Genomic DNA, 25,043 nt, shown 5'->3' with positions numbered 1-25,043 from the left:
TAGAAAAGAGAAGTTTTACATTTTGTACACATGCATCTTTCAATAGGTAGGGTTCTTGTCAACGCTGAACTGTATTCACATTTTCTCAACAAAACAAAACACAGGAAAATACCATTTTTACAATAGGGCCCTTTAACACCAGCCATTACCCTTATCCCTGTAGCTAATGCGCCAGCTTTCCATGGCCTATTTTCACTGTGCGTCACTATGTTTGGAGAGCTATATCTATATTCTATATTATAGCTATGGAGACAATACTATGGTCATTTCACAGTCACTTTTTCCCGTCACACATGCAAAAAAGAGATAATCTTTTCATGTATACGTTCGTGCTTTATCCCGTGGTGAATATTGTATAGTTTACGAGTGATCTGGGCTAATTCCTGAAAAGCTCAGTTATAGGGCGCTATGTGAATTTGACTAAAGTTGTTGGCGTTTCTCGCCTGGACATGCTACTATTTCCAAATCAAATGTATATAATAGGTATTATGTTTCGTTGTTTGATGCTCTGATCGCTAGTAACGGCATTTGGCAACACCACACACGCTGATCAGCTGGATCGATATGAAATCATTGTAGGATCAAGGTGGAATTGACGTCAGATAGTCCTTACCTTTGATCGGGGTTATTCCAAAAAGAATATTCCAATTGTCTGATCGCGATTTCCAGTATTGATGTCCATCGGGTCCCCGACATAATCCGGCACAACACATGCATCGAGGGGCCATGGATGCGTTCCAATGTGATCGGGTGAACCGCTAGACTTTCCTGGACCAAAATAGTCTGCCCGGAGGACATTAGATGTAACACACAGTCTGGAACAGGGTTTCAAAGGGTGGGCGATACTATCCACCTAGCAGGATCTGGCCGGTACTGCACTCTAGGGATCTCAGAATGATTTCCTATGGTAACACAGAGGTCCGTGAACCTGTAATGAATAAAAAAATCGAATAAAAGAAAAAAGGATCTAAAAATGAGTTTACTCGTCTTTGGCGCTCAACCAATGTGTTAAGGTGAATCACAATAGTATTACTATAGTGTTTGGTGCATACAAAAGAAACACATGGATACTATAGGTTTACTATAGCTCATTTTCACATGGGACAGCTACAGATTAAGACTCATTCCTTTCTCAGTTTTGCAATACAAATTTTATTTTCAAAATGTTCTTCTGATTTTATAGGTTACATTTGATCCTGAAGTATTCTTCAATATATTGCTGCCTCCAATCATATTCCATGCTGGATACAGTCTGAAAAAGGTAAGTTGTATTCCATATCAAATCGATAGCCGAAGAACAAAACCTCCTATCTGCATAAAAAATGTGGGGGGAAACCTCCTATCTGCACTTTGCGAGGCGCTAATACCTGGTCAGTCAGTAAACTGTATTGTATTGGGTATCCTTAACAAAAATGGCATTCTGCAAGAAAACGACACGAAAACATCACTTTCTCACAAATGTGCATTTTTCAGATAGCAGGTTGTGTTCTTCGGCCATTGAAATGTTTTGATTTAGGTGTGTGGGCAGGGGTGTGCTGTGTTGGATCGTTTGAGAATTTGACACTTTAATCCATTCCGCAGTGAAGCCTTTTCGAGAATTCTTTGGGACAAAGGGTTAACTAGCATGATGCATGCATCGTAACCTGAGCCTGGCTGTGTGCTGTGCATAGTGGGGTCGAGCCAGCTGCATCTGCTGCCACAAACGGCTGTCTTATTGGACAGATGGAAGACTGACGAGCTCTCATTGGTCAGGCTGCGAGAGCATTGACTTAACTGAAAATAAATTGCCCTGTTGAGACCAGACCAGATGAGTCTAGCTAATTTTGAGTCAAGACCAGATGTCTTTCATTTCCTCTCTGAGGTTACCCTAACATGAACCGTTTCTCCAAGATAGCTGTGCAATTGTTATACAGTAATGCACTTTTGGTCTTTACTCTTAGCAGTTTCTCACTTTTGTTATGATCAGGACATCCTTCAGGCGTCCTCAGGGCCAATGTCTCCCTGTTGAACCCATTTCAAGTTATAATTTCCCATACAACCTTTTTCCACAGCTGTATCAGAACTGTGGTTTGCAAGCCCTCTGTGCACATTGTATGTTCAGTGTCTTTTGAGGAGCATGGGCAGCACCCTAAAACATCTTGAGAAGCACGGCACCCTAAAACAGTGTCTTTTGAGGAGCACGGCACCCTAAAACATAGGTGGTCACTAGTGACACCGCCCCCCACATCGCCAGCGTATTCGGACAGGGCCCATCCAAGAGCAGGCCCTTCCCCCCAATAGCACGCCGCCAGGCTCACTGACCCTGGCATACTCAGGCAGTCAGCATGGCTGTAACTCGAAGCACTCAAGAGGTTACACTACAGCGGGAGCAGGCAGCGCACCGGGGAGACGACCTCCAGAAGAGGCCGATCCCTCAATCCAGGCGCCGACATCCCCAACTCTAGGAGGGGGGCAGGTACGCGTGTCGATCCAAAACATTATAGAGGGCGCCACTCAGACGGTCCCGTTCGTACCGCGCTCAGTGGCCCTCCCCAAGGGCGTGAGACCCCTCTACCTATGCTTTGATCTATTCCGTTAACATCCCCCAGATGTGAACGAGAATTCGTTGAGACAAACCTAGTAAACTGGCGCTCGGAAGAGACAAACTCCATCCCAGTTGCCCCATAAAAACGCCGTTTTAATGATGAGCAACCAAGGCGCGCAAGCCTCATGCGTGATTCCTATCAGATTGATTGATTGATTGATTGAAAAGTTTATTAACAGATTGCAGAATGGGTACAGTACAGTACAGCTCAATACATACAATTGTTAAGGGGATGCAGACCAGAGAAAGACTTTCGTCTTGTTTACATCCTGGTCCCCCATTTTAAATTCATCGTAACATATATGACATACATGACATACAGATAGACAGTACTGCTACATCTATACATTTATGACATACCAGATTTGCAAATACAGTACTGTTTGTGATACAAAAAGAGTCCAGAAAAAAGAGTATATACATTTGACGTAGAAACTGTACATTGGATTGGGTAGGTGGGGGGGGGTGGGGGGGGACTGTACCTTGGAGGTGGGGGGGGGGGTTGGGTAGGAGTGGGGGGGGGGGGAGGTTGGGTAGGAGGGGTGGGTGGGGGACACTGTACAACTGTACAAACAAAACTGTACATTGGAATATTGACAAGACCATACTTGGTAATTTACTGTACATTGGAGGGGGTTGTGTTCGGACATTTACAGGGGCCAGTTTCGAGTTGCAGTCTCCCTTAGGTGTTTTTTGAGTGTTTTTGAAAGTGGGTAGTGATTCACATTCCTTTACAGCTTTGGGTAGGGTGTTCCACATTGATGTGGCATAATTGCGAAACGTGTTTAGTCCCTTGTTTGAGCCGAATCTGGGTTTAACATGATTTGTGGAGCTCCCTCTGGTGTTGTGATCGTGGTATTCACTGACCTTTGGGAAGTATTTTGACATGTACATGGGTACCTTGGTCGTGTAGTGTATCTTGTAGACCAGGCCCATTGCAAGTTGCTGTACTCTGTCGTCTACTCTAAGCCATCCTAGGTTGTCAAAGTGGGCAGGGGTGAGGTGGGTTCTAGGAGTAAGGTCAAGCAGTAGTCTGACCAGTTTGTTTTGAGATGTTTGTAATTTAGTTTTTAGCGCCTTTGAGGTGCTTTGGTACCATGAGGTGCAAGCATAGTTGTAGTACCCTTGAATGAGTGCTCCTGCCAGAGTCTTCAGGGTATTCTTGTTTACCAGTGAGGAGATCCGGTACAAGAATCGAGTTCGTTGGTTGACTTTTTTTTATTACATTGGATGCCATTTTGTCACAGGAAAGATTTTTTTTTTAAACTTTGACCAGACAGCTGGTTCTTTTTAGCGTTTATCGCTTTTTCTGGTCAAGCATGACCGACAGAAACAGGTTGAATGGGATATAGAGTAGGGGAAGACACTCTGAGAAAATACGGCGAGTCCGGGAGTCGAACTCGTGTACCCCAGATCCGTGACGCGCACGGTTGTCCCCGACGCCGAAATAGCGCCGAGATACGCAGTGAGCTACTGGAGCTCCCCGTCACAGGAAAGATTTGCCTCTAGGATGGAACCCAGGTAGGTAATATCTTCTTTCCTTGTGACAATATTGTCACCCACTGTAACTGAGAAGCCGTCGGTCTTGCTGAGTTTGTTATTTGAACCGAAGAGAATGGACTCTGTTTTGCCCATGTGTAATGATAGTTTGTTATCAGCGAGCCATATGCAGATTTTGCCTAGTTCTGAGCTGAGGGTTTTTTCAACCTGTAACTTGTTCTTGTCAGAGACCAGCAGGGCTGAGTCGTCCGCAAACAGAAACACCCAGGGCCAGCACTATGTACACGTCGAGACCCAAAACACATCAATGGATAGTCTAACAAGACACCAGATACCGTTCCTCCAAGCCGCCTGGGGGAACGACAAGAAGCAGCTTTTTTAATTTTACATTTTTACAGAAAAAAGAAAAAATAATACGGACATGGGTCCCATGCGACGCGGCTGAGGGAAACACCACCCCGTCAACCACACTTCATAAGAGGGGACGGTGAGCGACGTACCCCTATGACGGGGGGAAACCCATGACTCAACAGACCTGTAAGGCGAGGAGTCAGGGAAACCCTAAACAATACCCCGTCCACCTACTCCAAAAAGGAGAGGACTGGGAACCCCCAGAGAGACTTCCCACGTGAGCAATAGACTGAAAAGACAGAGAACAGAGCAGAACTTCTTCTTAAGTTCTACTCACCTTGACAATCTGAGGAGGAGGCTCTGAAACTCTGAGGAGGCTCCCTCACTGGGAGGGAGGGTCTGAACTCACAGGAGGCTCTGAAACTCCCTGAGGAGGAGGCTCTGAACTCCCTGAGGAGGAGGCTCTGAAACTCCCTGTAACAGAGGTCCATAACATGGAGCCTGAATAACCCACGGAAGTCTTACCAATAGAAACGCGCCCAGTGACGTACTCTATGGCGGGGGAATTTCCGCGGTCCACACGCCCAATCTTTCAGGGCGTGGGACCAGAAAACTCCCCGCCCCCACCCCTACCCTGTAACGTGCCGAACCAGCAACGTGACAGGAAGCCCGTAGGACAGGGGGTTTTAACCCCTGACCAATCAGAAAAAAGGGGAGGACCAGTTCACCCCTTTACGACCCCTCACCCCTGATACGATGTAATGACAAAGTAGAGCCATGACACCAGTCATAGCATACTACATGAAGCGTTTAACAGCTTCACATAGATTCATGTGCGAAACCTGCCATTCTGATTTTTACAAAGAAAAAACAGACCCAGAGAAAACAGCCACCTGATTTCTTTAAATAAAAAACACAGACCAAGAGAGGGCCCCCTTAAGAGCCCCGGTACCAGACTTACACATGTGCTTCTGTAGACCAACACTCAACCCAGTTGTGGATTTTTTATTTTTTTTTATTCACTTTTTCTCCCATTTTTTCTATATTTTTCTCCCATCCCAATTTCGTATCATCCAATTCAACCCTCCCCTGTCACGGACGCTGTTTCTTGCCTCCCACAAGCCGGCTGCAATGTGGACTAAGTCATACATAGCACAAGTCCCCTCCGGTACTTGAGGTAACAGCAGTCGCATCTTTTCACCTGCGCAGCTCGATCTCTCAGTGGCGAGGAGTAACGCGTGGGAGGCTCACGCTGCCCCCGACACTTCCTGATTCTACTGCGCAGGCGCACCAACCGACCTGTAGGAGTCGCTGTCCACAACGCCCGATCCCCACCCATCAGTTTCCCACCCCCTAATACGGCCAATGTGTATTAGTACGGACGACCAGCTAAACTGAAAGCAAATGTGGAGCGCTGGGCTCGAACTGACGAGCCCAGCGTCTCCAGCATTTCGTGGCGAGTGCCTTGCCCACTACGCCACGTAGCCGCCCCCCCAGTTGTGGATCTTAGCGACACACACAACCCTTCATCACAACAAAAAAGGCAAAAGTACACTCTCACTACAGAGGAACGCCGTTTTTCATAACGAGAGAAGACCCAAGTCCTCGATTATGTATTGGCCACAGGCCTTGCTAAGCACACATGACAGCAACCAAAACAATCTTTTCCCTAGGAAAAAAATCGTCTTCTCAAGCAGGAGCACAACCCCAGCAGTTTAAGCTGAGGGATTACACCGTATCCCCACAAACATAGTGACGCAATATATTGTAAACAAAACATGTTTGAGAGGAGGGGGGGGAAACCCCAGGGAAACCGGGGGGGGTCACCCCTTCCCACCTTACCTTTGATACGACCAGGTTGAACAGGTACCCCTGTTAATATGTGAACACGCTACCTGTTCATTGTCATCACAGGCTGAGAGAAGGACTTACTCCTCGATCACATGTCACTAAGCATAGCTTTGCACGGTAAACAACCCATTTAGTTGTGAGTTCAACCACGTTACTAACGTTACATGAACCCACAAGTTCTCATCACAACTAAACCAGTTCATTTTTACTAACGTAAAAAACAACGCTGATTTTCTAGGTAGAGAGAACCTATACCAGCGGCAAGACAATTCACACACAACACGCGTCGTATCCTCAATGTATTGCAGCAACATACGTTTTGGAAAACATCGTTATTACAAAACATTTAGAAGGGAAGGAAAGAAGAAGTGTTAAGTCCAGCAAGACTCCTACCTACACCCTGAGTGCAGGCTGAGAGGACTGCAAACACAGGTTAACGGGGACAGCCGAAGTCGAACCCGGCGTCTCCTGCGTTGGTGACGAGGGCAATGCCCGACGCGCCACCCAGCCGCCGTTCTCCATGTTGACGAAGTCCTCGCTGGCAGGGCACCCGGTGTAGGGTCGACTAACATCCTCTGTCAAAGATGACGTCGTAGTCGGAGTGTTAAGGCTTGTTATTCTCACAGTAACGTTCAACAGTGTAGCATTAAGCTAACAGCCACTCCCGACTGATAGCAACAAGCTAACGTTCCTAGCCTAATGAACGAAACAAGCTAGCACCGCAGCTAACAGCTAACTGGCTAACAGGTAGGCCACACAACTAGCACGCAAGCTAAGCAGCTATCACCTGAACTGTACACAAGAACATAATTAGCCACACTTCAGACAGGCCGCCGTCTGCGGACCGGGACGTACACAGGGATGCCAGAGGAGTTCCATAAGAACCACCTCAACAACCCCCTCTCAGCCATGCGTAGGCGGGAGAAGAGAGGGGCGAAAAGAATGGAGAAGGACCAGGCCCCTTTAGCGCAGCGCAAGGTACAACATGGACCAAGCAACAGTGAGGGGTAAAACGTAGTACAACCACGAACATCTCCATAACGCCAAACCCTGTGACACCCGGGCCGACCTCCAGATATCAACGGTGATTTACCAGACATACAGCGGAGTCGGCACAATTCCCTTAAGGGCTGCAGCCGACTTGAGCAGGGAGCTTCCGATAACGAAGATCAAGACCCACTTTTCCTCGTGATTAGGGTTTAAACTTTCAGTCATTTGAAAGACGGGGCCTACACGGGACAGAGAAGAATCCGCTCGTCCAGAGACCCCGGGTTTAAACCAGATCTCGGTCGCGGCCCACTAGTTTGACATCATGGGCTTCAGACCAGGGCCCTCATTCATCAACGTGGACGTAGAACTTGACCTACTTCCACACGTAAGCACGGAATGTAGAACTAGCGTACGCACAGGGAAGTCGGCATTCATCACACGTGCGTACGCAGGCTCTATGGTCCTCCGTGTTGATGAATACCACTTTGTTCTACCGTCAATGCTTGTGCATGATTATCCATATATGGTCATGAAAATGAGGAAACACCCCCCATGGGATGTGAAATAATGGACGGACCCGAGCGGAACCCTGAGAAACTCCACGAAGATTGTTCACTGCTGTCGAACCAAGAAGACACTATCGCGTATTGTGGGATAAATAAAAGGCGGACTCGTAAACGGTGATGTCAGATATCAACGGCTCCCTAAGACCATTGCTGCAATTCTGCCTGGACAGCTCAAAATACTAATAAAGACCGTTCGTTGACCACTGTTTGGCGTTGGTTGTGTGTCATTATAACCGTGCTGTAATATGAATGCCTTTATTAGTTGTGTTCGATTGGCTATATGATTCTTAGATGCATCTATTTTGTTGTCGGCTAATAAAGACCGTGCTGGAATATGACTGCCTTTTCCCGTGTTGTTTGATTAATACCCCAGGGATTAAAGTTCTCCTCAATTTGATTCCAAATCGCGATGGATCTCCCGTCAATTTTCTACCTGCTGCATATGATTTCTAGAGGCATACTACAATCCATTTTGATGTCAGTATTGGGTAGCCTACATAAACAATAATACGAGCTATACAAGAACAATGAATCTTACTGCCATGTATAGCCTGCCTATATGTGATCAATACAAACATGAACTTGAATTCCATCATGTCTGTGTGCGGGTCACTGCGGGAACTCACAAGGCTGTTGTCACAATGTAAATAAGAACGTGCACTGAAAAGTTACAGTATGTAGTTGGTTGATCATTTGTATAACAGTCAGTAAACCCTTGCAAAAAGTATCCGTTTTATTTAATGAATTTAAAACATTCAGCATCGCCTTCCTCCCGGCATCCAGCAATAACATGTATCAGGCAAATGCGCATCGCAACATTGACTGAGTGGAATCCCTTTCTATTCACATAACTGCATTTGTGATGGAGCTTTGACAGCTACAGTAACAGTCTATTGGTCGATCCATCTCCAATATCACGATGGACCGTGCCGCGGTGGCAAAGACGTACCCGAGGGTGGAGAGGATCTTGAATGAATTCCATCATCATATATGTTGTGTGTCTGTCCACTATGTTTGTTACTTTGTTATTCCCCCCCCCCCTATCTATGTAAAGCGACCTTGGGTCTCTTGAAAGGCGCTATATAAAATGAAGCTATTATTATTATTATTATTATTATTATTATCATCACATCTGTGCGGGAGCTCACAAATAGACTGTTAGTCTCAGTGAAGTTTCAACGGAGGTCATCTATTCTAACCAACAAATTGAAGTAGAAAGCATTTCGTGACCAATCTTATTTGGAAACATGACACACAAAATAATTTGCTTTTTATTTGAAACAATATCTAATCGCGTTTGGAGGTTGGTGTTTTGCGTCTGCCCCCCCCGTGCCAAACAAGCAGGCCAACCTCTTGTTCGCGTGTGAGCCCGTTATAATTACACTACTGTCGCTATTTTACAATGAACTATAATGAATTACGGGTCATACAGAAGTTGAACACTAATGCACGGAAGCTTATTTCCGCCTTGGAACTAATGCAGGACTGAGGAGTGCTTATGCGTAGTAACGATATTCTACCACTGGGAGCTAGGTACGCCAGGTCTGACCTGTGCGTAGATGTACGCACGAAGTCAAGTTCAAGTTGAAATTGATGAATCCCACTCTTTGCTTAGAAATGATCGTACGCACAGGGTAAGCACAGATCTGTGCGTAGAACACGTTGATGCATGAGGGCCCAGGATCCTCCGTCCGCCGCCTAAGAGGCCGAACAAAGGACCCAGTCTGGGGCCGGCCTTCGTAAAATTGTGCAGCTAACCCCCATAGCATTAGAAACACAACCGGTGCTCGTATAGCCAAACATCACTCACCCCAGAGGCAGGCAGTTTCTCACAAACAGCCGGCGCCTCCTGCACAGTCCAGCTGTAGAACTGGAGGTTCAATACCTATCCAGCCGCAGCTTTGGAGCACTGCAGGTGGGGATTAGACCACCGACGCGAGCCCCTAATACGAAAAAGCCGGTGGAGGTCAGAATGATCATCATCTTCCAGACACCCCAGTGACTAAAACATTATCGCAGTGTTTTCTCAAATAGTGAGAGAGAAAACAAAGATATAACGTCAACGTATCTCCTTGCTCTTCTGTTCTCCTTTCTTCAGCTAATAAACCTTGTCAAAGTGATTGGTAGACAGGCACTTTTTTGTGGTGAAAGCGAAGGAGGTGAGTGTGTGGCCACACCCCTGCTTATATAGGTGGCGGATGGGGGTGTGGCCAGACGGATGTTGGTAGGTAAAGGTACATTTGTGAGTTTTTATTCAGTGCACATGTACTGGAGCGAAGCATGTGCAATAGACGCTGAGCGGAGCTAACACGTAATAGAACAGTGTCTCTTGAGGAGTACGGGCAGCACCCTAAAACAGTGTCTTTTGAGGAGCACGGCACCCTAAAACAGTGTCTTTTAAGGAGCACAGCATCCTAAAACGGTGTCTTTTGAGGAGCACAGGCAGCCGCAGCACCCTAAAATAGTGTCTTTTGAGGAGCACGGCACCCTAAAACAGTGTCTCTTGAGGAGCACAGCACCCTAAAACAGTGTCTCTTGAGGAGCACAGCATCCTAAAACAGTGTCTCTTGAGGAGCACAGCATCCTAAAACAGTGTCTTTTGAGGAGCATGGGCCTAAAACTGTGTCTTTTGAGGAGCACGGGCAGCACCCTAAAACAGTGTATCTTGAGGAGCACGGTACCATAAAACAGTGTCTTTTGAGGAGCACGGCACCCTAAAACAGTGTCTTTTGAGGAGCACAGGCAGCACCATAAAACTGTCTTTTGAGGAGCACGGGCAGCACCCTAAAACACTTAATATAATATTATTATATATATATTTTTTTGGATCAAATATTTTTATTTCTTTTTATACACAAAACAAGACAAACACAATACAGTAACGAGACCTCACAATACCACAATCATAATAACAACAATGACATTAGCAATAACAAAAATAATAAACACAGAACATAACATAAAAAATCAACTTGTACTATTACAGACACCACAATAGACACCACAAAAGACGATTCCTCCCCCACTCCCACCCCAGGACCCCTAGACTTGCTCAATATTATTAGCTGTGACCAGCAGCTTTATATGTCACTCTGTCGGTTGGTTGGTTGGTTCACAAACATTTCTCCACGTTCTAGTGGCTGTAGATTTCGCCCTAGGAGGTCAAATGTGTGTGTGTTCATGCCAACTGACTAAAAGGGGGCATTGATAAGGGTGTGGCCTATTGCACATTTGCGCTTGTTTAATGCAATGTTTCAGTCTGGGACCTTGTGCCTGAAGAAGAAGAAGAAGGTCCCAGATGGAAACCTCACATTAAATACTACTAGTTCAGTGATGACCGTGTGTGTGATGTCCTTATTCCTCATAGTCTGTTTTATTCGTCTGACTCACACTGTCACAAATACCCTTATTCAGGTGTGCAAGAGACCATCAAGTACCATCTTGTCCCTGAGGTTAGAGAATGGTGTTGTTGTAACTCCCCCCATTACATCTAATTCAGTGGCTCAGTGAGAAGGCATTATTCAATTAGGGCTGTCCTGTTAATGTTTGAAGCTTAAAGGTCCAGTACAATTCTAATTTGGTCATAAATTGCTTATTGTGAAATGTTAATGTCTTGTATAATTTCTCCTGCTTCAGGTGTATAGTTTGTTTTGTTATAGGTCACCCTCTCTGAGCACAGACGACTCTCATATCCCTTTTAGACCGGCCAGGCTCCGTGCTGGAGCCGGTTCCCGAACGTAATCTTGCACCGGCTGGCGCGTTCAGACCGGGATTAATTGGAAATAGCTTGGTCCTTGTTCCCTTTTCTACAGCGATTTCAAGTCTGGGGTAAAACCAATCACGGAGACGGCCTTTTTTTTTTTTTTAAAGATTTAAATCTTTTGGCGTTTTATCGCTTTATTTCTACTGGGCAGTCCAGTAGGGAGAGACAGAGGAGGAATGGGAGACAAGAGTGGGGGGAAGACATTCGGCAAATAACGACGGGTTCGGGAGTCGAACCCGGGTCGGCCGTGTCGCGGCTGAGCACGCTATTTGGTTCGCCACTGGGGCGCCCGGAGACAGCCTTTCTGATCGTATTATTGATCCTGTTTTTATCATCCGCAGCTGCCCCCCCCTAGCAGAGCACAGCATAAAAGAGGACACCTAGTTAAGATTCCCTGATTTAAAAAAAAATTATAATAATAATAGTCTCGACTGAACCTTACTGAATACAACCTCTGTGTTCCTTTTCCAGTTTAATTTATTATTGAATTTTTTTTATTGGGTTAACCACATTGAGATACAGTCTCTTGTTTTCGAGAGGGTCCCAAATTTACTTTGTTTATTTCCATTGGTTGACACTGGGCTCCCACTTCTTCCTTTTGAAATCAATCATTAACGGTTTGGTCTTTCCAACATTCAATTAAAATAATATGAAGAAATTAAATCACCTGACAAATGATTGGACCTCTCTTTTGTAGGCCAGCTCTTTGCCTTGGTTAAGTAGACCCACTAGGGCAGTGTAATCTGACCATTGGATTTGCCAAGTCACCTGACTACGCCTATAGTCAGCGGTGTAGAGTGGGAATAAAACCGTGCCCTGTGGGACTCCTGTCTTAGTTGAGTTTTGTTTTTAGATGTTTTCCGCATTACTGGAATTTGATGGAAGACTGAGACAAACAATTTTGTTTACGAATGTAATAAACCAGAAGTTAATTGTTTACTTGTGAAAACACTGTCCGACTTCCACCAAACGTGAAGGATATGTCTGCCTTAAACAATAGCAAGGAAGCCTGTGAAGCCCTGAGTCATCTCGTCTAATGGGGGACGGGGACTATTCTCGTTAAACTAAAAACATCAACTACTCCTCAATGACGTGGATTAGGGGCGTGGTCAAAAGGTGGACTGAGAATTCTGACCGTTTGAGGGATTTACCCGCTGTCGGCCACAGTCAACAACTGTCTAGTTATTTCTAGAAGCAATCTTTTATGCTGATATTTTTGGAGTGGCAAAACAACAAAGACAACAATAACAAGTATTCGTGTCAGACCTATCCTCAAACCTTCTTCATTATACATTAATGGAACACAGAAAGCAGGGAGAGGTGAATTGGCTCAGTGCTTTGCTGCAACCTGTCACAGTCTCTATACATACTAGGTAGTGGTCAAGCAATTTTACATTCTCTGGGTCTCTTTTTATGAAACACTGTTTCATACACTATCTCACTGTAAGAAATGGAATTAAAAGAAACAACAGAATAGTCACCGTTTGTCATTTGATGGTGAGTGGTGGAACTAGATGCCTACAGCTGGCCTTGTGGTTCTCTTTAGTGGTTGTACGGCTATGTGTTGAAATAACCGCTGAGGGGCTTGTGATTTCCCTAGATGTCCAGTGGAATTGCCACACATTTTGCTGAGTCAAACAAGAGGCCACAGGAAACGGGAAGCACACGTCTGCTTGAAAGCTACACCGTTGTATTTTTTCCTCTGCTGCACAGAGTGTACTTTAAATCATTGTGAGCATTGCTTTTTTGGAGAGCAAGAGAAAGCGACAATGAGAGTGAAAAAAGTTAAATTTCATTGACTGATCAGTTGCAGATGCAGAGGTGACAGTTATGTCGTAGGTCATCTGATATTGGAAACACAATCGGGACAGTTAATGTTGTGCAACAAGTACGCTGGCATCCTTTTTCTGTTTTTCATTTAATTGACTTATGTCAAACACCGCCCTCTTTTCGTGGTCCTCTAATCACAATTGCCACATTTGATTTCACTGTTTTCATTGACAGTTTTTTTTTTCTTTTAACACTTTCAGTGCCAGCCATGCGGTGCCTCGGAACCCTGTTGCGTGCCACCACCCACTTCAATGATAGAGCTCTCATATTTGCGAACGCATAAACTTTTTTTTTTATTCACTTTTTATCCCATTTTTCTATATTTTCTCCCATCCCAATTTCGTATCATCCAATTCAACCCTCCCCTGTCACGGACGCTGTTTCTTGCCTCCCACAAGCCGGCTGCAATGTGGACTAAGTCATACATAGCACAAGTCCCCTCCGGTACTTGAGGTAACAGCAGTCGCATCTTTTCACCTGCGCAGCTCGATCTCTCAGTGGCGAGGAGTAACGCGTGGGAGGCTCACGCTGCCCCCGACACTTCCTGATTCTACTGCGCAGGCGCACCAACCGACCTGTAGGAGTCGCTGTCCACAACGCCCGATCCCCACCCATCAGTTTCCCACCCCCTAATACGGCCAATGTGTATTAGTACGGACGACCAGCTAAACTGAAAGCTAATGTGGAGCGCTGGGCTCGAACTGACGAGCCCAGCGTCTCCAGCATTTCGTGGCGAGTGCCTTGCCCACTACGCCACGTAGCCGCCCTGCGAACGCATAAACTATATCTTAAATTATGGCTGTGTATAATATGGCCGTCGCTTATCAATGACTTGTTTGCAGTCAACATTGTCGAAATGGATTGTTTTTTTAATCGGTTCATACCATTTTGAAAAACGGTCGTTTTATGAAAGTTCCAGAAAAAATATTCTGTGATAATCGCCCTTTACTGGAATACACAAAAAACATTGTAATTTTTCTGCCTATTTATGAATCGTTTTCAAATAAGCGCTAGATTATCGATAGTATATGTGTACTTATGCACGCTATAGAAGCGGGCTGAAAAATCGATTATCCATTTCCTGATCAGCACACACACGCGCACACACACACATAGGGCCCACGTTGATATATCTGTGAAAAAAGCTCTGATTATCCCAAGACTCGTAAAATAGATTCCTTGGCTCGGATCAGATGTTCTCCAAAAAGATTATTCCAATTCCTGATCGCCATTCCAAATATCGATCGTGTTTATTGATCCAACGCTGGGTACTGGAAACACACATTCTCCGCTGTTCTGCGGCTCGGCAATGACTTCGATCGTCTCGGGTTACTTGTCTGACAAGTAAAATGTGGAAGCAGGACTTTATTTTATCCATCCGTTTCATTCAATCCAATCCAAAGGGGTGCAGTACCATCCGGAGAGACGATAGGGGGCGGTATTTTCCCAATGGAGCTCAGAGAGAGTTCCAGTGGTAACGTGAGGCTAGATTGATGAAATATGAATGGAAATCGAGATCTCTCGTCTCTGGCACTGAACGGTTGGCATGAACTAACGAGAAATCTCATCGTTGGCACTCAAAGTGTTAAGGAAAGCGGGAAGTCCACTCCCCTTAGTATTTTTGTTTTTCATTGTGACAGTTGGAAGGCTGAGAGGGGGACAGAGTAGGGGAGACACAGGAGAGAAGATTCTGTGCAGCAGAATTACTTGTAATCAAGAAAAGAGAGCAGAGCTTGAGATGGGTCAATTGAACTGATGGGTTCTTTTGTCAAATTTGGTCTTATATTTAGGCTATCTGGCCTGCACCTTCTCCTATGTGTTTGTATGAAAATCTGTCTCTTTTAATAATAATAAACTTTATTTCTATAGCACCTCTCATACAAGAATTGCAGCCCAAAGTGCTTCACAGCAGTGATGTACACAAAATAGACATAAGGCATAAAATTGCCATAATTATAGACGTGCATAAAATGAGCAGAGAATTTATATTATAACCTCCTGGAAAAGGTTTAATAAATCATTCATTATAAGTAATTAAAATCTATTAATCAAATAATAATTTCAAACCTTTATTTAAAGTTTAAAGGCAACTGAGGTTTACCTCATTTACAGTCATGTCAAGTGTACATACAGAGTTAAGCAAAACATATGGAGTTGAGCAAAAATAGGCACATAAAATCATAACAATTAGACAAGTAAGGATAATTGACCAAGTTTCAAGTTTCTTTATTAGTTGTCATACAGAATACTTTTATATGAAATACTTTTTTCTGTTATGCTCCTGAGAGTGTGCTAGATAAAAATAGATAAAGTATAAAATAGAAAGTCAAAAGTACGTCAATATACATATAAACAATACAGAGTAGTTTTTTTTTAACTTACAATACAATACAGTACAATGCAGAAATGGGATGAGGTACAACTAGGTTAAGGTGCAATGAGGTATGAATTGTAGTGCAAATCTCTTTACCAATAAATATACAAAGGTTGGAGATCAAGGTTTTAAACTCTGCAAGAGAGGGGACCTGCAAACTCGAGGGACCGTTAACCCTGGCCATTTTAGTTTTAGTTTGAGGACTGCATACTTTTTTTGCAAACCAAAACAACATACTTTCTACTTATAGCACATGCATGAAACTGGTCTCTTTTGAAAGATGACATTCTGAAGTTTCCAGAAAAAAAAATCACTTTTAGTGCTAACGTAATAGAGTTACATAGGTCTGAACTTGAGTTGTAAAAAAACGTGTTCGTTTTTCTGTAGTAGTTAGTAGTCCAGAGGTAGTATTTCCCCAGAAGGTGGTATGACTTACAAATCCAGACGGAGCCATAGCCCGAAGCCTTATATAGTAGATATCCAAAGTTCATAGAGATCCATTCAGAAATTAGTGATTAGGAGTGATTTTGGTAAACTGTGTACAAAGAAAAACTCTGTTTTCTCATAGACTTCAATTCATTTGGCTTCCTGTTAAATAATTTAGTTATTCACCTAGACCCCCGATTCACACATCCCCACATGGGGTATCATTGGAAGCCACACTCATTGGCTACAACGATCCACAATCATTTTCCAGATCGGATCTAGATTGACGGAACTACTGCAGCCTGAGTCGGGAGTGGTATTTTGCGCAATACCATGTACTTTGCACAAGCCTCAAATACCGGCATGTAACTCGAGAATAATAATAAATTCAATTTGTACCGCACTTTACATTTGTAAAAATCTCAAAGTGCTACAGGAGATAAAGACAAAAAGTTAAATGAATAAAACAATTAAAATTAATAAAACAACCAATGAAATGGAAGAACATAAAAATAAAATAGATTAAAATAATGAAAAAAAAAGAATAAAAGAAAAAGGCAAAAGCCTTGTTAAAATGGGGATGAGCATTCCACAGTCTGGGTGCGGCAGAGCAGAAGGCTCGATCGCCCATGGTGTGCAGCTTAGTCCTGGGGGCTTTGAGGAGGTAGGCTGTGCCGGAGCGTGAGGAGGACTGGGGGGGTGAGGAGTTCCTTGAGGTAGGCAGGGGCACCACCGTGTACGCACTGGTGAGTGAGGAGGGAGACCTTGTACTCGATCCTGTGTTCCACGGGGAGCCAGTGAAGTGATCTGAGGGTGGGGGTGATGTGATCATATTTGCGCACCCTCATCAGGATCCTAGCAGCGCTATTCTGGATGGTTTGCAGTTTTTCAATGCTTTTACTAGGAATCCCGATGAGGAGTGCATTGCAATAGTCCAGCCTGGAGGAAACAAAGGCGTGGACGAGTTTCTCAGAATCTGCCAGGGTGAGTGAGGAACGGAGTTTAGTGATGTTTCTGAGGTGAAAGAAAGAGGTCTTGCAGAGGTGTTTGATGCGAGTTTCGTATGTGAGGTGGGGGTCCATTTTCACGCCCATGTTGGTGACAAGGGTGGAGAGGGGAATGTCCTGACCGGAGAAGGAGATGGTGGTGATGGTGGATGACCGGACCTGGTGTGGGGTACCGATCAGCATGGCTTCAGTTTTGGAGCTGTTGACCTGGAGAAACCTGTGGTTCATCCACGCCTTAGTCTCCTCCAGGCAAGTGGTCAGTGTGGGGGGTAATGAAGGTGATGATGGTGTAATCCGGATATACAGCTGGGTGTCGTCAGCGTAACAGTGGAACGACACACCGTGCCGGCTGATGATACGGCCGAGGGGGAGCATGTATAGCAGGGGTCTCAAACTCAATTTACCTGGGGGCCGCTGGAGGTAGAGTCTGGGTGAGGCTGGGCCGCATCAAATATTCCACAAAAAAAGGGTTTCAAGTATTCAAAAAAAAAGTACAACTGATCCAATCTTCTCAATATTTAGCAATAACATTTCAGAACATGAACAGTTCTTCAGAACATGAACGGTTCTTCAGAACATAGGCCTCTCAGTGGTGTCAGTGGACTCATCCACATGCAGCTATGGAAATGCACTGTGCATTTTTTTGTATTCTATCACAAAGCTGTTTAATCAAATCACCAGCCAGTATTTCAGTTATTCTGGTTGCTGTGCGATCTGAGGGGGATTTGCTTTTGTTTGCCTTCAAACATGGTCTCCATCACTTCAGTCATACATTATTTTATTATGTATGCATCAGAGAAAGAGAATGGCTTCTTGTGTTTAGCAAACACCCATGCCACCCATGGTTGCTTTTTCTCGTTGTGACATAGATTTAACAATAATTCTGCTTGCAGCTTGATATGATGATTTCATTCCATTTATTTGTGTGGTTCTTAGCACTAAATTTTTTAAAATAACTTTTGTTTCGTAGTGGCGTTTCATATTGCCACTCTTCACAAGAGCTACCGTTTCTTGGCATATTAGTCACATTGGTTTGGTGCTGGACTCAGGATGAACGCATATTTTTCAGTCCATTCACCTTTGAATTGCAGTCGACTTTTCTTTTACTGGCCATCTTTGAAGATCCCATATTTTTCTGCTGCCTGCCTGCTGGCGAAACTAACTACATTTATCTCACAGAGATAAAACTGGGAGCAAGGCTACTGTAGATGTGCTGTCAACTCTCTGCTCTGACTTGGACTGAAAGAGACGACACGCATTCCGTGAAGACCCGCCCTACTCCCCTACTCTGCCTCTGATTCGCAGACTGTGGGTGGGGGGGGGAGAAACTCTGACGGGACGCTGAATGTGATTGGACCAGACCCGTACACTGACACAGACACAGACAGTGGCAGTGCAGCCAGACATGCAGAGCACTGCTCGCAGAGGAGAGAGATAGCGAGGATGCATTTGCCTTCCACTTTACTTGGTATCACTCCGGAATCACGTTTCAACCAAGTCACTAACGTAACGTTGCTGTCATGAGCCTGCGCTATGGTAGCCTACAAGTGATCAAATAAATAAAACTTCCAACTCGCGCAACGACTCGGCAACAAGTTGCGCGCGGGCCGCATTAACACTAAACTTTGATGTCAAGTAGGGGGCCGCAAAATATCATCCCGCGGGCCGCAATTGGGCCGCGAGTTTGAGACCCCTGATGTATAGGGTGAAGAGCAGGGGACCGAGGACGGATCCCTGGGGGACACCACAGGTGACGGGTGGTTGGAGGATGTTGCGCCTCCAAGGGAGACACACTCAGTCCGACCAGCCAAGAGGGACTGGAACAGGCCATGGGCTAGGTCGCGGAGTCTGAAGTTTGAATGGAGACAGTCCAGTAGGATGGAATGATCCACCGTGTCAGACCAGGCTGCAGAAACAAATGAGTGGGGGGGCAATGATTTTTCAACATAACGGGTTCCCTTTCATCTGTTTCAGCTGGGACAGCGGCGCTGTGGCTTGCTTGGTGCTGCCCACAGTGCTGAACTAAACAGCAGGGAGGCAACTGAGAAATCTAATTTCTCTCTCTCTTAAGAACATTCACTTATACAAAAACAGACTGAACGGATATATATCTTTGGAGGGTCTCCATTTATTAAACACTTTTGAATTCACGGACAAACTGAACTGAACTGACAAAAATAAGGTGCATAAAAAAGCAAACAAAATTCCTCCACAGGCTACTCGCCCATTATTAGTAGAGCCGAGCGGCAGTTAAAACACTGTCCCTCCACTCATTCCTGAACTTTTTTGTTAAGTCCTTCTCAAACTAAACACCTACTGTATGTGCTGCTGAGACTAAACACCTACTGTATGTGCTGCTGAGACTAAACACCTACTGTATGTGCTGCTGAAACTAAACACCTACTGTATGTGCTGCTGAGACTAAACACCTACTGTATGTGCTGCTGAGACTAAACACCTACTGTATGTGCTGCTGAGACTAAACCTGTATGTGCTGAAACATCCTGATTGATTGAAAACTTTATTAACAGATTGCAGAATGGGTACAATACAGTACGGCTCAATACACACAATTGTTAAGGGGATGCAGACCAGAGAAAGACTTTCGTCTTGTTTACATCAGTGTCCCCCATTTTCAATTCATCATGACATTTATGACATACACAACATACAGATATACAGTACTGTACCTGCATGGGAAGCAAAATGCAGCATCTGCCTGAATTGAGTATTCCAGCCAGTCAAATCTTCCATACCAGGAGCTGCAGAGTGCACTGCAGAATGACATTTTTTTCCCAGAGAAAAGGCGTGTAGGAAATGTCTTGCTTTATTCTGTTGTTGGGCTTCTCAGTACCAAAATCTCTTGGCGCTGTAGTAGCCTGCAATGGCCTGTAGCTGCTCCTAGCATGAATGCTAGCAGTGTTGTTGTTGACATCAGAGCCCACGCTACTAGGGGGAGTGGCACTGCTTGTAGTCGTGTTATTATTCAGATGATCAGATCAGTGACAGTGCTGCTGTGGCCCGAACTGGCACATCCTCACGCGCTGCCCGTTTTCTCATGATTCTCCGACCCAGCTGTCGTACTTAAAAAAAATAAAAAGTCTGATGTCCATAATTATTCATCATATTTAGCTACGCTAACTTTTCAAAGATGGGGACGCCGGTATGAGTACAGTACACACTACTCTTCCTGTGATTGGCTAGTACGTTACATTGGCTAGGTAGTAGCAGAGCTCCGACTGGGTAGTAGGAAACTAGGAATCAGTGTAAGCCAATCACAGGCAGAGTAGGGCGGGTCATTTCGTAGTTCTTAGAGTAGGGTATATCTGCAGTGCCGCAGCCCCATACGGAGTTCTTTACCAGGCTTTATCTCACTGAGGAGATAAAACTGGGAACGAGGTTAGTCATTTCGCCAGGGCGGGCACAGCTGACTCAGTGGGCGGGCCAGGCCCCCTAAAGCCCGCCCATGGCGCCGGGTCTGCACCGTGTCGAAGGCTGCCGATAGGTCGAGAAGGACCAGAATGGATGGGGTTCCAGCATCCGCCGCTATCAGAAGGTCGTTGGTGACCCTGACCCTGAACGGATTTTGTCGCTATCGACAGGCAACAGATAAGCCTTCAATTCGATATATATATATTGTATTACAAAATATGCACACCTGGGCGGCTAGGTGGCAATGTTAATTTTGTTGACTAAATTGATGACGAAAGATGTTCGTCAACAAAGGTTTTTTTCATGACGACAACGAGACGTGACGTCACGTTATTGAATACCATGTGGCGCTAACGAGACTAAATAGTTTATTAAATATCGTTGACCACAACTGACGACACAAAAATTTAATTTACCAAAACCAGGACGAAATTTCTCTTCATGTATGTTGATATTGTTGACTAAAACAAGACGAGACAAACTAATAACTTTTCTTAATGCCCTCGTCCCGACAGAACAGTGTGACAGCTGACGGGAGCTCTGTGTTATTAGCATTAGCTGAAGCTATTTGAAAAGCTAGTTTTAGCTGAACGTTACCTTGGTTAAAGTTGGGACTATTCATAATCCAGCTGCAGACCTGCAAGCAAAGTACAGCAAGTTGGCAAAGGAGTATTCCAAAGGTGGGCGGCTACGTGGCCTGGTGGGCAAGGCGCTCGCCACGAATGACGGAGACGCTGGGCTTGCCTGTTCGAGCCCAGCGCTCCACATTGCTTTCAGTTTAGCTGGTCGTTCATACTAATACACATTGGCCGTATTAGGGGGTGGGAAACTGATGGGTGGGGATCGGGCGGTGTGGACAGCGACTCCTACAGGTCGGTTGGTGCGCCTGCGCAGTAGAATCAGGAAGTGTCGGGGGCAGCGTGAGCCTCCCACGCGTTACTCCTCACCACTGAGAGATCGAGCTGCGCAGGTGAAAAGATGCGACTGCTGTTACCTCAAGTACCGGAGGGGACTTGTGCTATGTATGACTTAGTCCACATTGCAGCCGGCTTGTGGGAGGCAAGAAACGGCGTTCGTGACAGGGGAGGGTTGAATTGGATGATACGAAATTGGGATGGGAGAAAATATAGAAAATGGGAGAAAAAGTGGATAAAAAAAAAGGAGTATTCCAAAGGTAAATCACTTTGTCACCAGTAACGTTACATTGTTTGTATTTCCATCTAGATCGCGTTAGCTAGTGGCTAAGCTAGCTCACGCTAATGTGGCTAACTGCACACAATTAATGACATAATGCAGACAGCCATACCGGTGACAATGTTTAGCTTTTAGTGCCAAATGGAGTCTGAGGCGGAGTCTCAAAAGAGAATGTTGAATATTTATTTTGCATTAAAAATCACAACAGTGCCTCTGCTAGGAGCTAACTGAACGGGAGCCGACTGGATAGGAAGTGCGCAACAACGTTTAACGTCCGTGTGGAACCAATGTGCCAACAACCTTTCCGTGGGTGAAGCATAGTTGAGCATAGTTGTCATTTAATGATACTAATACTAATCTATACAATCACCTGTTGTTGAATAAATACCATTACTTTCTAGTTATTACTAAAAAACAGTATATATAAAACATTAGCTGTAAAAAAGAAAAGAAAAAAAGTTTTATAATTTATATAATATAATATATATATTTTTTTATGTATGCACTGGTATCCGATCAGTATAACCAGACCTAGACCACCTCTAACTCTAACCCCTAACCAGACCTAGACCACCTCTAACTTTAACCCCTAAGTTAGGGTTGTGACTTAGAGGTGGTCTAGGTCCGGATAGGGGTTAAGAGTTGGTCTAGCCCTTTACATCCATCTATCTAAATAATAATAATAAATTATAATGAATGCTTAACTACCCCTAAGTTACCCTAACCAGACCTAGACCACCTCTAACTCTAACCACTAACCAGACCTCTTCCATGTGGCACTTTAACACTGACCTCAGAATGTGATTTTTATATAATGTTTTTATGCAAGCAGATTGCAATCAGTGTGTACTACTACTATGTGTTCTGTTTACTTAGTTTACAGTATCCTGTTATAGAATAAACCGCTGCCAGACACAGCGGAGAGAGAGAGGACAGACATGACAGAGGACAGACACAGCAGAGAGAGGACAGACATGGCAGAGAGAAAGGAAAGACACAGCAAACAGAAGACTGACAGAGTTCAGCGTCGTCTCTCTGGTCAGAAACAACGTCACCACATCCGTAATGCTCTCTTAGATGCATACATTGGACCATGTCTACACCAACATATACTGTAGGTGCAACAATACATTGGACCATGTCTACACCAACATATACTGTAGGTGCAACAATACATTGGACCATGTCTACACCAACATATACTGTAGGAGCAACAATACATTGGACCATGTCTACACCAACATATACTGTAGGAGCAACAATACATTGGACCATGTCTACACCAACATATACTGTAGGAGCAACAATACATTGGACCATGTCTACACCAACATATACTTCCTGTGTATCACTTGTGCCGCCGACTCAGATTCCCCTAGGTTAAAAAATAAATACGCAATTTAAATCAGAAAATGTTCCATGTTGACTATTTCTGACTTCTGACAAGTTTTTTTCCATTAACTAACAATAGACAAAAATGTCATCCGTTTTCGTCGACTAAATCTAGACTAAAACAAAAAAGACAAAATTGAGACAAACTGACTAAGACTAAAATGCTCAGACATTTAGTTGACTAAAACTGACTAAACGAAAAATAAATGAAGATGACTAAATATGATAAACGAAAAAGGAGCACTTGACACATGACTAAGACTAAAACTAAAATGAAAATAGCTGCCAAAATTAACACTGCTAGGTGGCGCAGTGGGCAAGGCGCTCGCCACCAACGCAGGACATGCTGGGTTCGAGCCCAGCTCTCGGCGTTGCTACCAGCTTGGCTGGTCGTTCATACTAATACAATTGGCAGTATTAGGGGGTGGGAAGCTGGTGGGTGGGGATCGGACGTTGTGGACAGCGACTCCTACAGGTCGGTTGGTGCGCCTGCGCAGTAGAATCAGGAAGCAACGGGGGCGGCGTGTCCCTCCCACACAGACCCTCACCGCTGAGAGATTGCGCTGTGCAGGTGAAAAGATGCGATGGCTGCCTCCTCGAGTACCGGAGGGGACACGTGATGCAAGGCTTTGTCCACATTGCAGCCGGCTTGTGGGAGGCATGGCCTACCAACGTTCGAGACAGGGGAGGGTAGAATTGGACAATACGAAAATGGGGAGAAAAAGTAGATACAAAAAAATATAAAAAGATATGCACACCCGAGCCACTAGGGGTCACCAAAGTGCCGTTTGCAAAAAGTCCGAAAAACTTCCCTGATATGGGCTGTCGCATGCTAAGAGCAGGCATGCGTTGTTCATGGCACGGGGTACCACTCAGTGGTACCTCACTGAGTATTAAAGATTTGAGCAGAAGCGCGTGCACGCACATGCACGCGCTCGCGAGAACGCGCTGCGCTCGGCTCGGATCGTTGTGTTTACCTGCGGCGCTACCTCGCATTATCATAACAATAGCCGCTATAGGCTGGTGTCTTCAACCAGTCTGGGACTCTTTGTTCAACCCCCCACCCACCACCACTCACCCCCGGACAACAACACACTCTGCAAACAGCAGCAACCCGGGACATTCCATATCTACATCACAAACTTCGGGACTGAGTAGATAATTAATTAATCTTCTCTTTATTTTTATTATTTATATTAAAACTGAATCAAACCATAAACAAGGTTGCCTGTTGGGATGTTAGATCCTAATGTGAAAAACTGATTTTATATGTCTGCACTTTATGTGCTCATTTTATGCCTGTCTTAATTCTGTTGTGAAGCACTTTGAGCTGCAGTTTCTGTATGAAAGGCTATACAAACAAAGTGTATTATTGTGCGCGAGGGAACATATGCGCATGCGCGCGGGGCCGCGCGTGCGTGTGCGCGCGGCGTCATTATCCTGCGTGGCGGCTCAGCCCATAATAACAACGCAACGCTGGCTAAGAGGTTTTAAGTAAGGACCAGCCAGTCACTAGAACGGGTTCCATAGGTACCAAATTCCAAATAATGATGTAGTATAAGGAGGTAGCTTACCAATAAGTTAATAAAGTTAAGTTTATAAATGAACAAATACCAGTGTTTGTTGCGCCTCTCCATCAGCAAGGACCAACCAACCTTCTCATAAAGGACACAGTGAAATAAATAAATAAGATATTCCTTTATTGATCCCCTTGGTGAAAGTCAGGCATCATAGCAGCATGGGGGAGGTACAGGTAGTAGAAGACATGATATGATACAGGTAA

At 44.8% G+C, this 25,043-nt stretch overlaps 1 protein-coding gene across 3 annotated transcripts in view; it reads left to right on the top strand.

Annotated features, from left to right (window-relative positions):
* slc9a7 (solute carrier family 9 member 7) overlaps positions 1–25,043 on the top strand; it is a 79,113-nt gene that overhangs the window by 5,111 nt on the left and 48,959 nt on the right. For all 3 annotated transcript variants that reach the window (XM_084307971.1, XM_084307970.1, XM_084307972.1), the window contains exon 3: positions 1,184–1,261. In XM_084307971.1, the coding sequence (XP_084164097.1) occupies positions 1,184–1,261 (78 nt within the window). The remainder of the gene's footprint in view (positions 1–1,183; positions 1,262–25,043) is intronic.

This window comes from Notolepis coatsorum, assembly GCF_963971535.1.
Source record: "Notolepis coatsorum genome assembly, chromosome: 2".
NCBI classification, from domain to species: Eukaryota; Metazoa; Chordata; class Actinopteri; order Aulopiformes; family Paralepididae; genus Notolepis; species Notolepis coatsorum.
This window is presented reverse-complemented; position numbering and strand designations above follow the sequence as displayed.